This window comes from Ambystoma mexicanum, chromosome 1p, assembly GCF_040938575.1.
Source record: "Ambystoma mexicanum isolate Mex_15411 chromosome 1p, UKY_AmexF1_1, whole genome shotgun sequence".
NCBI classification, from domain to species: domain Eukaryota; kingdom Metazoa; phylum Chordata; class Amphibia; order Caudata; family Ambystomatidae; genus Ambystoma; species Ambystoma mexicanum.
The window spans coordinates 431,827,133-431,842,660 of NC_090921.1; the positions used below are offsets into that span (position 1 = coordinate 431,827,133).

At 45.1% G+C, this 15,528-nt stretch overlaps 1 protein-coding gene across 6 annotated transcripts in view; it reads left to right on the plus strand.

Moving 5' to 3' along the window:
* MAST3 (microtubule associated serine/threonine kinase 3) overlaps window positions 1–15,528 on the plus strand; it is a 1,229,968-nt gene that overhangs the window by 970,641 nt on the left and 243,799 nt on the right. For 4 of the 6 annotated variants that reach the window (XM_069649250.1, XM_069649247.1, XM_069649252.1 and 1 more), the window contains one exon: window positions 936–956. The exons of the other annotated variants lie outside the window; for them this stretch is intronic. In XM_069649250.1, the coding sequence (XP_069505351.1) occupies window positions 936–956 (21 nt within the window). The remainder of the gene's footprint in view (window positions 1–935; window positions 957–15,528) is intronic. 6 annotated transcript variants of the gene reach the window in all.

The following is a 15,528-nucleotide window of genomic DNA, read 5'->3' on the forward strand; positions in this document are numbered from 1 at the left end:
CAGTAAGAATATACAGAACAGCAGAACATTATATATTCATAACTAGCAATAAATTTAGAAATTCAGGAAGTCATTCCAAATTTTCCCATATATCTCCGTAGATCTCCTTTGTGTGTTTGTCATATTGTGTTTCCCCAATTCACTCCCACCTACTTTAAGGGAAGACTCAACCTACCTACGCTTTAGAGCCAAGCTCATCCACTGGATCAAGGCTAATGACCTCTGACACTGTGCTATACTGAGAATGCTCTATGTGCCCTTCTGTGCATCCTGTATAATATTACTTCATGATGTCTCCCATTATAAGGTGTAACTTGCCTTTCTCATGCCGGAACATGGTACTCCCTGCCTACCCACAATTTCTGTATAAAAATGTACTGTACATAATGTATGATATTTGTACAGCAATGTAACCGAAGCTGAACAACCCTCTTTATGCCTTTTTGCGCCCTGTTACCCTCGGGTCTGGCACGCATTATAAATATTAAAACAAAACAATCCAAAAAGTAATCTGAAGTTCACTGGTAATGTGTACTGTATCCCTTTATGTAAATGTCTCCTCCTAACATCCAGTTGTCTGACCCTGTAAACTAATGGTGGCCTTGGCGATCCTGCCTGCTATTGGCAAGGCGGCGATGGAGCTGTTGCTGGGCGAGCAGTTTCTCCGTCGTTGGCCTGTCGATAGTTCGATTCTATTCGTTGCTGAAATATCTGAATGATGGAGGCAAAAGGGGGAATCATTGTTTTTTTGCCCAAAATAATGGTTTTCTTAGATTATATTTTTTTGGTATCGGCGAAGTACAAACTATTCACAAGGCTTGAATGAATGACTGAACAAGGGCCCTGCTTTTATCACAAATTCTAAACTCTCATTGTCTCTTTATTTCTTCCTTGCTGTTGCTCTCTTCATCTGTCACTTCCGGTTCCTTCTGCAGCCATGGCCCCCGGACTGACAGGTAAACCCAGACAGTTTTTTTCTTAAGTGGGGAGGCAAGGGACTTTTCTCACTTTTTGACGTATGCTGGTATGTGTGCTGCATCTCATTCTTATGTTCATATTGGTGTCTTATATAGCGCTAAAATACAGACTGGAACTTCTGAACACTTTTGACTTTCACACGTGTTGCAGGGCCAGAAAAGGGCATAGTTTAGACCACCATCGTAATAAACCGAGTCTGTGCTGATGTCCCAGCGGCCACCCCAGAGTGGTCCTGAGGAACCCCGTGTGGGTGGCCGAGCCCTACTGAGTGCAGTGCGCCTCTTCCACTGCCAGCCCCCTCCCTGCCAGAGGAATTGGGGAAACGAGACCCCTTTGATGCCGGAACTAGGCTCGTTTGGTACTCCTCTGCATATGCCGCTTTCACAGTTACCCCCTTGCAATTAAAGGGATGTGAACCCCGAATGTGTGCTTAAGGGACTGCGATGGAATTACTGGCAGTCATGCTCTTTTCCCAAAGCTGTGGGTATGGGGCGTGGGAGGGGGGCGGGGGGTAGGCCCTAGTCTTCTGCGTGAAAGGAGAGAAGAATGCAAGTAGAACGGGGGCAGCGTCCGCCCCATTCCAAACGCGCCGTGTTTCACGTTTAGCTAGACCGAGAATCTGTGCTCCACCTATCCCAGAAGCTCACCAGAGATGGAACTCCCACTGGGCCGGATGCCTCCAGCTGGAGTGGACAGAAGGGTGCTGTGCGTTCCCAGCACGTTCCTGCTCCTGTCACGGATCTTCACCTGAGGCAGGTTTGATGGGTGGGATAACTGTTGCAAAGCTGCTTGTTTCTCAGCAGTAAGCGGCCCAACAATAATATTGTGTACCCCAACGTGTTTGGCAGTTTGCATGTGCCAGGTGCAGTGTCGCGCCCGTTCCAGCACTTACATTTCTTCTTACTCCTATTGTTCTCTAGAAGTATGAACCGCAGAGCCTTTGAGGAGAGCTATCATTTTAACCACATAAGCAGGGTTTGAGCTAGGATGGAGCTCGCCAAGCCTCTTTTTTTGGGATTGCATTTAGTACTGTCACTATGGATTTCCTTGTTCAAGTTTTTTTGCGTTTTATGCAGACTGGTACGTTACTGAATATGCAGTTTTGTTGAGAAAGTCTACCAACCTGTATTCTCTCTCTCTCTATATATATCTATATACCGACATCTAGTGGAAGCTGCAGAGTATTACAGTTTGTTTTTCGAAACTCGAAAATGGGCGTCGACACAGGGCGTGCCAGTAATACTATCCCTAGTGTGACGTCCACTGTACCCATGATCCCTCACGCGTCTAGGACCCTCCCTACTGGTCGGAAGCATTCCGCGAAGTTCCCTGGCCTTAGCCATACTTTTGCAAAATATTGTTATATTTCCCCATTTCTCCACCCCAACGTCGAGCCACCGAACTTCAACACTCGACGCCGGCCCGGAGAAGGAATCGACCGTCGAGTCTGCACGACGGACTTGGGCCTCGGACGGCCTCTGGGCTCGGCCCGGGCCTTGGAAGGCCTCTGGCCTCGGCCCTGCAAGTAGGGAGTGTGGGGGGTGGACATACTCTACACTCTTTGGTATATAGGTACATTCTTATATATTCCTACACTTATTAGCCCGCTGCCACAAGGTGCGTATGGAGGGTACCCCTTTCCAATTTTGCCCCAAGTGCAATCGCAAGTACCCTTGGGTTGACAGACACACCACGTGCAATCTCTGCTTGCCGAGGGACCACCCAGAGGCGAACTGCAGAGCGTGTATTAGGTTTAAACCGAAAACACTAAAGGACCGTTCGATCAAGCGTTGGGCCCACCACGCCAGGTGTCAAGAGGCCATGGTAGCGGAGGGCGCCTTCAGCGATGGCGGCAACGCTGTGCTTTCGGGCGGCGAGGGCAACATGGCATCAAAGACCCCGACCTCGGAAGGTCGTTCGGCTAGGTTGCTATGGGGCAAACCCCGAGCGACACAAGCACTACCCACAGCACTTCCACAAAAAACATGAAGTCCAACCGAGACTCGACGCGCACGTCGAGTTCTCGCAAAGAGGCACAAAGAGAACGGTCCGAATCGGTGTCCTGGGCGTTCCAGATCTAGATCGCTGCATGACTCCAGGCAACCATCCACTGTTGCCAAGAGTGCCTCGCTCCCCAAGGTAACGGAGGTTCGATCGTCGGAAGACGGAGCCGACCTCTATCCCCAGACCGCACTCCAGGAGTCAGCATCAGCAGACCGCGTAACGGCTGTGGACAGGCGTCGAAAGGCTCAGAAGGGGCGAAAAAACAGGGTAAACACTCTTCCACCCACGGGGAGGGGGAAAAACAGAGGCAGCAGTCTCAGCCTTCCACACCTCAAAAACATTCTACTGCACATAAACAGACAGACAAGTCTCAGTCTTCTGTTATCCCAAAGACCCCTGCTCAAACCAGTAGGTCTAGTCAAGATAAAACCGGGAAAATCCCCCAAGAAAGAGTCATTCCCAGTTCAAGAGAATGGTCTAGTGATGACATGGACAGAGTTATGTCAAGGGTGACATCATTGGCAGATTTCTAAAGCAAGAACCCTGAACACTTTCTCTCTTATACCCCCGACGGGTCAGAACCCTCAGGCTCTAAGGATCCAATGCCCCCAAGTAAGAAGTCCCGGGTTGAAGCACCAACACGGTCTTCAGACCCCTTCTGTATACAGCCCTATTCTCAATATCAGGGAGAGCCATCCTTTTGTGAGGATCCAGATTTGGGCATGTTGGAAGAACACACTGGGACGGGCTACTATGGGGATGACGAGGACCAAGATGAGGAAGAGGACGACCCTGAAACATACTGTTAATGACTCCAATCAAGCAGTCCCACTAAGTCAGTGCCTTGTCTGGGATTGCTCAAGGGAAGCCCTTATTTATATATTTTTATGTCCAGTTTGTGTACTCTGGATGACCACCCTTATATAACACCCCTCTCTTAGAATCCCCCTGACCCAAGAAGTAAGTTTGTTTTGCAAATTTAAAAGGTTTATTTGAGAATTAAACAATATATGTATATATCACACTTTTATAATAAATTAATAATTGATATCACACTTGTGAATATGAGCAGTAATCAGCAATAGGTAATCCTACAATAGCACAGTTCGGGTGACTTATGACTAGGAACAGGGGAATAAGGTATCAGAGAATGCTTTATGGTTTCAAGGAGATGCAAAGATGAATAAAAAGCAGTACAGAAATAAACTTGATATGATTTCAGCAAAAGATAATGTGATCACTTTTTCTTTGACAATTCACTCCCCCCCCTATGCAATGTAAGGAGATGGAAGTAATGCACACAGTCTTCAGGAATACAATCACAGTACAATCCGAATTCAGTTCCCCCCTAGCAAGCGTAGATCACAAGGCTGATTTTAAACACAGGCAAAGTACTTTAAAGATGGTATGCAATGAAGTGAAAAATATACTAAAATGATTTTTATTCCCTCTAGAGGTTCAGGGTGAGTGAGAGATACTTTAAATCAGTTCAGGCTCACTTTAGCAATGCTCTATGAATGATTGTCAGGTTGCAAACGAATTTCAGCAAAGGAAAGCAAGGAGCTGCTATTTTGACACGTGAAGAAATTGAGCCAAATCGCGGCAATTTTTCTGAGTGCGTAATTCTCCCCCCTTCCTGCATTTAGTTCATCAAAGGCCCTTTTGGACAGAAGAGTAGCTTGGGATCCAGTGTCCACCAGTGCCAAAATTGTACCCTGCCCCTGTACTTGTACCGGGGCATAATATCTTCCCTCCTTCTCCTCAAGGGGGCACAGATAATGCACATTTTTGGACAACTGGTGGGCTAACTTTCTGGTTTTGGGCATGGCGAGAGAAGAGATTTGGGCAGAATTCTGTGGAGAGCCTGGGGAATCTGAAAGAAAAAGTTGGCAACTGGAAATGGTTTCGGTTTCTGGGCCACTCCCTCCCCCCCCCTTTTTGGAGGCAGTCATCAGGATGGGTTTGACCCATGGGATTTTGCTATTGTTGGTTCTGGGATAGAATGATGGGCGGCGACAGCTCAATCCCCACATCTACCCAGTCTGGATTGGAATCTCTTGGGACCCATTTTTCCTTGGGAGGAGTCCTCCCATCTCTGAAGATCCTTTTCCCAGCATCCTCTGAGGATCCCTCTCCCTCAAATTGGAAGACCTGTACCTCCTCCACAAAGTGGGTCTGTTTGGGTCCTTTGTTTCTCCTACCTCCTCTCTGCTCCTTGGGTGGCAGACTTTCAGGGGTAGGAGATTTTGTTTCCGGTTCCTGGTTTTCCAGGGGCTGTTTACAAGTTGGGACGGAAGCTTCCTCCAAGGCTTTACACCCCCGCCTTCCCCTTGCGCTTCCTCCCTGGGAACCGGTTGGTTATCGGGGTGCTGCCCCCGTCATTGTTCTGGAGCACCAGGCCCAGAGTTTGGGGCATTCTGCGCTGGCATGCTCATCTGAGGGTTCTGTTGCGCCCTCAGCATGTGACCCAGATCCCGTGCCATGTTTTGGACCTGGCGCTCAAGTTGGGAAACCCGCTCAGGCTGATAAGGGGTTCGGTTTTCTCCCCTGGGCTGATCCCGGGAAGGGTAGCTATCCCTTCTCTGGTAATACCCTAGGTTGGGAAGATTTGTGTACCCCTCCACCCTTGGCCTCCCCTCTCCCGGATTAGGTAGTCTGGGCTCAGGGAAGTGGGGGAAAGAAGGATGGATGATTTTGGGGCTGGAAGTTAGGTGGATACCTGGGGAACAAGTTCTGCCCAGGATTTGGGGAATTTCTGCCCTCCTGTGGGAATTTAGGAGGGAAGTTCCCTGGGTCAGGTGCTTGGTTGGATACCCCCCCTTGGGCTGGAGGAGTCCACACATAACCCAGGATGGGTCAGTTTCCCTTGTAGTGGGGCCTTACATAATCAGGGGAGTGAGGGACCCCATTTGTGGGACTACCTCCTTGACTCCCTGTCTGTGACTGGCCCAAGGGGCTTCTGGGCTTAGAATTATTTGGTGCAGGCAGGTTTTTAGGTCCCCCATCTCCAAATCTAAAACGGGGGCAACTTTTCCCTCTGCCACCTTGGCAGCAGCAGGGGTGCTGTTGATTTTGGGGTTTTTGGGCTGATTCTTATTTTCCACAGGTTCCTGCACCTCATAGATGCGGGAGGCTTGCTCACTGACCCAGTCTGAAGATCTTTTCTCGTGAAAATCTCTCACGAGCTGGGTCATTATGTATTTGGGGAGAGCACGGAAAAATGTGTTGACGAATTCTCTGCTCTCCGTGCGCACCCTTCTGGTGGTCTGCGCAAAGGCACGCTTCAATTCTTGCACAAGTTCTTGTGGGGCCTGATCCTCCCCACATTGCAAATTGTAGGCTGCCTTATGAGCCTCTTGGGGATTTCTATGCACAGAAAAGTGTTTCAAGATGGCCGCCCTATAGTTGGACCATCTTGAATGATTTTGGTCCTCCAGCCCCGCAAAGAAACTGGAGTATTCTGGGGAGAATGTCCATTTGACGTACTGGATGCAGCTACTGCTGTCCTTCAAATGGAAGGTGTCCATTTGCTCAAAGTGCTCCAAGTGTTCCCACACAGAATACTTGGAGTTCTTGTGGTAAGGCGTGATGACACTCCTGATTGCCTTAATCTGTTTTAAGGGGTCCTTAAGCAAGGCCCTTTTTGCCTTATTGGCCTTTTTGGTTCAGGTCACCGTGGTCCATTCATCCTCCGACTCAGAAGCACTGCTCCCAGAGGTGCCCGTCTGATCTTCCAGGTTTTCCCGGATTTTGCGAGCCTGGGAATGGCTGGCAGAATGTGGGGACCTGGTGGTCTGTGTCCTGTGATGCTCAGAGGAGTCTTCAGATCTCTCCTTGCTACCAGGATTTGCTGGGTATCCCCCCCCCCCCCACTGACCTAACTGGGCAGAGGTTTTCAGGATGCCCTTAGTGGGCCTACACTCCTGGGGTTCCCCACTAAATTGCACTGTGCTTGGGTGCCCATACCCCGATGCCCGCCCATCCATTCCTGGGTGGTACTGGCCTATGAGCCCCATCCTTTTGGCTGGATAGTAATCTGCCATCCCTGTGACCCTGTGCTCATGTGCGCCAGGGGACATGAGGGTGGCAGAGTCCAGGGACTGGGAGAGATGAAGGCCTCTGGTACTAGGGCTCCTGAGGTTATGCTCCGGTGTTTCCCTTTCCCAGCGAACTTCATCTCTATCAGCCCCTGCTCCTGGTTGCAATGCAAGAGCCTGTGCTTTCAGTTCCTCAACCAAGGCCTCGCTAGACTCTATCAGTCTCTCCTGCATGGCTACCTGTTGCTGGAGCCTATCATTGTGCTGACAGAGCGCCTCATTCTCTCTCTGTGCCTCCTGATTGGTCCTGGAGTACTGGGCCAGCCTTTGCTGGAGGAGGGTTACCTCCTGAGTCCCATCCCTACTGGCCTGCCCCTTTCTTGCCAGAGCATCTTCCACCCTCCTGGTGTGCTCTAACAAGTTCTGATGCTCTTTTTGGAGGTCACCCAGCCCCTGGAGGGCCAGGTGATTTTTTTTTCCTTTTTAATTGGCAGACCTCCTGGCCTAAGATATCCCTTTCCTGAGTAAGAGCCTGCATCTGTGCTGCCAAGTCGTCCCTCTGCCGTTGAAGGGCACCAGCTTTCTCGCGCTCTTCATCAAACTCTGCCTGGGTATCCAGGTCTTTCAAAATCATTTTATTGCTTTCCTCTTTCTCTCTGTCTAGTTGGATTTGCAGGGTGGCTACCTGCTCTGTGCATGCCCTGTTGAAATTGATCTGTTGCTCCAGCTTTTTCTGGCACTGCAGTAAGGAGTCCAAACTGTCTTGGTGCTCCTTCTGCAAAGCCAGAATTCTGGTATCCTGGTCAGCCTTTTCCTTTTGCAGGATATCCATATCCTCCTTCATTTTAATGATGTATTGTCTACTCTCGTTTTCTGACTCATGGCTTCTGTGCAGCCTCTGCTCAGAAGAGACCAGGTCAGATTGGGCCTTCTCTAATGCCATCAGTTGCCTATTTGCCAGATCTTGACCTTCAGCACATTTGTCCTGCATAGCTCCCATATATAGATACAAATATGCCGCTATCCTGGCAATCTTATTGTGTTCATCTTTGGCCTTAGGAGTCATATATAGTTCACTCAGGGCCACATGTAAGGGACCCTGATCTCTCCAGATATCTGACCCAGTTGTAGTGACCTGTTGTGTGATCACCTGCAACCATACATTTTGGTCCTGTTCAGACCATTCACCTCTCTCAAACAGTTTATATAAGAGGTGCTCCTTAGCTATCTTCATATCTACCAAGGTTGTCATTCTGGAACTTGATTTCCTTCCTGACTTACAGAAGTTTGCATTTTATTTTGCAAAACAAACCGTTTCCTTAGAGCGTTCCTTTGAGGAGTGCTTTACAGCGTAACACAGCGTGGTGATCTAACCGGATATGTATCCTGTCAGCTGGCACACTGTATTAATCTGCACAAGTGATAGATCTAATCCAGACTCCCCGGCTACGAGCCCCCACTTTGTTATTGACTCCAATAAAGAAGTCCCACTAAGTCAGTGCCTTGTCTGGGATTGCTCAAGGGAAGCCCTTATTTATATATTTTTATGTCCAGTTCGTGTACTCTGGATGACCACCCTTATATAACACCCCTCTCTTAGAATTCCCACTGAGCCAAGAAGTGAGTTTGTTTTGCAAATTTAAAAGGTTTATTTGAGAATTAAACAATATATGTATATATCACCCTTTTATAATTAATGATTGATATCACACTTGTGAATATGAGCGGTATTTGTTTCTGCCCACCAGAATTTGGCGTGTTACAGGAGCGGACTCCTGTCATCCCTCGTTCCTCTCAGGAACTTTGGACCTTTCTCCTGCTTTCAAACCAACACAGGCACTGCGAGCTTTGCTCTTGCCTGCACCGGCCCGCTTCCTGGTGGAGGCGGAGTTAGCCCATATCACGTGGGCGATCACGTGACCTGGCAGCACACTCAAAGCTGCGCCAGAGCCGCCCGAGCGGCGTGTTTGTTTCTGCCCACCAGAATTTGGCGTGTTACAGGAGCGGACGCCTGTCATCCCTCGTTCCTCTCAGGAACTTTGGACCTGTCTCCTGCTTTCAAACCAACACAGGCACTGCGAGCTTTGCTCTTGCCTCCACCGGCCCGCTTCCTGGTGGAGGCGGAGTTAGCCCATATCACGTGGGCGATCACGGGACCCGGCAGCGCACTCAAAGCTGCGCCAGAGCCGCCCGAGCGGCGATAAGCCCTGTGGCGTCAAGCCCACCGGCTGTTGAGCGGCTGTTGAGCGGCTGTTGAGCGGCTGTTGAGCGGCTGCTGAGCGGCTGCTGAGCGGCTGTTGAGCGGCTGCTGAGCGGCTGTTTGGCGGATGGTGGCATTATACCACCCTGCCTCAGGTACTGTTTAGTGCCACTGCACCTACTAACATTAATCGCTTAAATTCCGAATTGATGTGTGGTTGAAATTTTATCAGTTCTTATTGCTATTTGAGTTTGGTGCCCTGCATTTTATCAAAGGAGAAAATTGCATCACTCTTTAACGTTTTGATATAAATCATTTCATGTTTACCCTGAAAACAGGTATGCCATCGGAGATCACTAGAGACCCCATGGTTACCTCTCCAAGTTCAATGCCTAGTCCAACGGATCTAACCTTGCTTTCAAAGACGACTGTGAACCAAAATATCCCAAAATCACAGGAAAAGACCAAAAGTCGAACTCGTATTTCTAAGAAAAATATTATTTTGACCCCAATTAATAAAACTCCCACTCACCCTGACATTCGTAAGTTTTATGAGACAAAGTCAGTGGTATAGCAATGTCTGATCCGATTGACTTGGCATCTCGTGTTAAGGTTTCTTCGAATCCACCGCTACCTAATTGTTTTCCAGGTAGTGAAACTCTAAACCAATATCCTACCCTTAACAACGAGGCTTCTACTTGCCCTTTGAGTTCTACTATTTTGGATCAAACTTTATTAACTGTACCTCATTTTCCTATCAAATCCGTTCAAACCTTTGCTACTGTTTTAGAAGAGTCGACTCTTCATATTGAAGACACGACAATCGAAAGCCATAATGTAGCGCGTGATATTTTGACCAAGAACGTCTCGCTGGCCTCAGTAATTATCGAAGGCGCGGGATATGTCAGTCCAAATAAATCCATATCTCCTCCCTGTCAAAATTCTCCTGAATGCATGGACTTAGAAAGCTCAAGAGCTTCAATAATGACTGACTATGCACAACCGTGCTCCATGGATTCAATAAGACTGGATGAGGAGGTGTCTTTTTTTACATCCGACCCCCCGCCGCTGTCAAACTACTGACAGGAAACAACAATCTTTTGCTACCTCGGCTAATCCTGCCCTATTAGAAATCACTTTGGGGGCCATTAACACTACTATGTCCACTCTATTTAAGCTTTTCGACTCTTTAGACCAGAAGATAGCTGTTCAAACTGTTAAACTAGACCATATAAGTGATTGTATGAAAGACACCTCACTTAAATGCGCTAAAAGTCTTTCATTAGGAAACCTGGAACAAAGAGTAGTCCATCTCGAATCCTATCAAGGTTTAAATGAACACTCTGGGGTACCCATTACACAACGTCTCTCACATCTAGAAAATTTGACTCGAAACCCTCTGACTATTACCTCAGTATTGCCAACATTTTCTAAAATTATCCGTCCGATTGAATGTGTGGAGGAAATTGTGACTTCAAAAAATGAGTCCTGGATCAGTGTGGCTTCTCCTGTGAAGAGTGATGTTCAATCTGCCGCCAGTAAACAATAGGGGGGCGTCAACCAAAACCCACAAAAAATTGGATCTTTACTAGTGAACAACAAAAAAATAAAATCTGTCTCAACCAAAGCTACACAAAGAAATAAAAAAACTCTGGCGGTGATGGAAATTGCTGTTCACAGTGCTTCTGCCCCTTCAGATAGTCGGGATGTGGTTACGAATAGCGAATTAGCCGCTACGGCCGGCAAATCTTCTGTTGTTAAAGCTTTGCCAGCCAATTTTCCATCTTCTCAAGTTGCTTTAAAGGAGGTCCCAAGGTCGCCTCCTATGTATGATCCCTTGAATGAGTTGGTACATTTGTTAACTTTCAAGCCTGATAATATACAAATAAAACAATCCCTTCCTGTTGCACAAACAACATTACCTACTCAATGTGATGCTAGTAAGTTACCTCCCTCTGCCGCTTCTACAGTGGGAGTTGAAGACCGTTTAAGCTCATTAAGAGCCGCTGTAGACTCCTATCTACTAAAAAAAAATTCTGAGGTGTTGCCCGAAGCTTCACATGCCATTGATCAACCCCTTCAAACACATAACCCCTTTCATAATACCCAAAATGAAGCTTCTCTTCTTTCAAGCAGAACAGATAATTGTATGAATTCCAAACCTTCTCATTGTAATAGGAATTGTCCTCAAGATCTTTCAAAACAAAACAATAAGAGATATTCTGATTTACGTAATGATGGCACCAAACCTTACATAAATGACGATAACATTGCATTTTCAAAGAAACTCAATCAATTCCATACTTTAATTTTGAAGTGTCGCGATGGGTCCTTTCCAAAATACGACTTATTTCGTGCTAGTGTTTTAAATATATTTGGAGATATTGAGGGGTTAGATACCATTTCCTCCACTGATTTGGATCAAGTTGAGTTTCTCTGTGACAAAAATCTTTCCATCGTTAGACTCTGGATAAAGTCTGGAATCGTTCGTAATACCTTGTGGAACGCCAGAATGGATCTATTCAATCTTGGCTTTTTACTAGCCCAAGATCCAGCACGTCAGCAGTCTAAGGAGATTGATGGTAATAAATCGATCGTAGGTACCACCCTTGCATCGTCTTGTGCCTGCAATTCTTGCACTAAAGACTCTTCATCAGACCCCAGAGCATCTGGTAATTCTCACTCATAACCACGAGCAGTTTTTCCCACTACTGAACTTTCACTTGCCAGCTGGAATACCAGAGGCTTTTCTAATCTCCAGTGGACTATAAACAACGAGTTGAACACTTATGACATAGTGGCCTTGCAAGAAACGTGGCTAGTAAATCCCCCTATATGGGATGACCATGAGATTAGTCTGCTGCCAGCAGTTCAAGCTGACAAAGGTAGACCTACAGCTGGACTGTTAGTTGCAGTGAAAGTGAGTAAGGGTTTAAAGATATCTCCCTGGAAAGCACCAAATAAATTTATGCAATTGGTTAAAATCTCCTTTAACTCACAGATATATGCACTTATTAATCTTTACAGAAATCCAGTAGGAATCAATGATGACTGCTTTTATGATGCGCTTTCTCTTCTCTTCGAGTACATTTCCGCACAAAATAATATCTCTGGAATCTTACTTATGGGTGATCTGAACCTTTCTTGCTTTGATTCGCACACTAGGAAGATGAATTGTGAGGGTGCAAAATGGATCTCCTTTATGGAAGATCACGACTTAAAGATGGCAAATGGTGCGATTATAGGTGACATTCCCCCAATGAACACCTAGGAGAAAGGCAACTCAAAATCCACGATTGATTACATCTGTATGTCCAATAGCATCTTTACGAATAACACCAAATTTATCATAGTAAAACAGTCATCTAGTGATCACCATCTTTTAGCACTATTTTGGGCGATTGAAATTGAAAATCACTCGAAAATTGCATTTTACTATAATCAACCTGTATCTGTTAATAATGGTAAAAACCGCTTCAAATGGTCTGTTAATAAATTACTAGCTTTGAATGGTGCTATTTTAGACAACCAACGGTTACATAAGACTGGTTTGTATATAGACGTGTTAAGCACTTTCGCTAATCTTTATCCCACTCATAGTAAATTACCTAAAAGACATGTGCATGGGTTTGATCTAGCTCTCTGTGAAAGAAAAAAGGTTTACAGAAGAGAGATCAGAAATCATCGTAAACTCCCCATGATTGATCAAATTAAGGCAGTTAAGGTTGCTACATCGAGATATCGAAATTGGGTTCGCATGAGGCGAGCAACTATGTATCAAATAGACAGCGAACACTTTTTGGTAGCTTGTCATAGTACAAACTCTGGTTTGGGATTTGTTGAACAAATGTAATACATCACCCCAAGGTCATGCACAACTCAATGGAGTTTCTGAATCAGTGTGGGTCACACATTTTGCTACTCTATATGATGACTCCAAGATGACTTGCTATAGGTACAACAGCAGCTCTATAAATGGGTGGGCTCTGCACTGTACAAGATCTATTTTATTCAAGATTTTATTAAATAATCTTCTTCATCTAGAGCAGCAGGCCTGGATGGTCTTACTAATTTAATGCTCAAACAAAATATAACAGAATGGGCACTAATCTTGAAAAATGCTTTTCACCACATCATACAAACCAAAAATATTCCTGATTCATGGCGCTCTTCTGTGATCATTCCGATCTATAAAAAAGGTGATCGAATGGACCCTAAAAGCTATCGTCCAATAACGTTACTGGATGTTCTAGGCAAAATATTCTCTAGGTTGGTGTTAAGAGATTTTAATGTTTGGCCAAATAAAGCAAATCAACGTGACCCAGCACAAACTGGTTTTGTTGCGGGTTTAGGCACTTGCATCAATTTAATTAATTTAAATGCTATAAGACAACAAGCATTTAACAAGAGACAAGCCAGATACTTGCGTTTGTAGATCTCCACTCCGCTTTTGACTCGGTCTCAAGACCAAAACTCATAGATAAGTTACTCAAAGCGGATTGTCCTCCAACTCTTATTGATATTATTTTTGCCCTCCATTCATACACTAAGGTCTATGTGAGATCAAATTCTGAGGGTCTTCTCTCATCCCCAGTTCCAACATTTAGAGGGTTGAAACAGGAGTGCATTTTAGCATCAGCGCTGTTTAATTTTTTTATTAATGATGTACGCTGGATCTTTAGCAAAATAACTCATGCTCCCAAACTGAACGGTGTAAAAATTTGTGCCTTATGGTATGCGGATGATCTTGTTTTAGTGTCTAAAACTCCCAGTGGTTTACGTAATCTTTTGTCAGCACTATGCTCCTATTTTAAAGAAAATGAACTAGTAGTAAACACTGGGAAAACACAAATTGTCACGTATGTTCCGAAAGGTTTACGTAAACACTTGTTAGAATGGCAAATTGAGGGAATACCCATAAAGATGGTACCAAATTGCGTTTACTTGGGCCTAATTTTCGATGGTTGTCCAACGCTAGACTAGCTTATGTTTAATTTTGTTCAGATGCGAGTCACGGCAATCTGTCAAACTAGAGTAATTGTTTCTAAATATGGCAAATTCTCTATCAAAGCTGCCATCACATATTGGAACCAGAATGTTGTGGCAACTATCCTTTATGGTTTAGAAACGTTAATTGTTCCCCCAGGTTTTCTCAATTTATTAGAAGCTAAGTTTTGGCATGCAACTTTACATCTTCCACAGTGTATTCCTGGTGTGCTGATACGCTATGAATTGAGATTAACCTCTCTAACTGCCATATACAACTGGCGTCTATGTGCCCTATTTCGCAAATGTTTGTTATCCTCATGTGATAATTCCACACTATCTTCCATCTCTAGCTATTTGCTTAGCTCCGCAGAAAAATTTCCGAGACATTGGTCTTCAAAAATCTTATCAATTATGGTGAATACTGACATATCACTTGAGCTTCTTGTACTTCATCCGGAGCAAGCCAAGAAGAAGGTGCACATGATGGACTGGATTGACACTAGAACTCAGTGTTTAACCTACAAAGACTTTGACAATCTTTGGGCCCAAGCGTTATAAAGACACAGCTGCTTATTTACGTTTGGCACCATCTGCTGCTATAAGAACGGCCATTCTTCGGTTGCGGTTTAACATCTGACCCACCCGTGAGGTTAAAACAAGAAGAAAGCAAATCCCCTCTGACCTTAACTGGTGTAGGTTCTGCAAAAATATAACAATTGTCGAAACTTTACAACACTTATTATTGAACTGTCCTGCACTTTCCACTTTAAGAAAATTGCACTTTGTTAACCACTTTGCGTATTTTGCACAAATTGATCCTAGAAATAGATGGATTGCCATGGCAGCCACCGAATGCATGAGCATAAGAATTGCAACCATCCATTCTTTAAAAGCCTTGTATATGGAATGAAATTAAGAGTTCTTTGCTTATCTCTTTCTGAAAAATTTGTATGATGATATTTTAGCATTTTGTAAACTTTTATGAATATTTTTGCTACTTGGATTTGATGTTTATGGATTTTGCTATTTCTTATAAATTGAAAAAGTTGATGTAATTTCAACTATGTTCAATAATAAAAAATAAAAAAAAAATATGAGCAGTAATCAGCAATAGGTAAACCTACAATAGCACAGTTCGGGTGACTTATGACTAGGAACAGGGGAATAAGGTATCAGAGAATGCTTTATGATTTCAAGGAGATGCAAAAATGAATAAAAAGCAGTACAGAAATAAATTTGATATGATTTCAGCAAAAGATAATGTGATCACTTTTTCTTTGACAATTCACCCCCCCATACAATGTAAGGAGATGGAAGCAA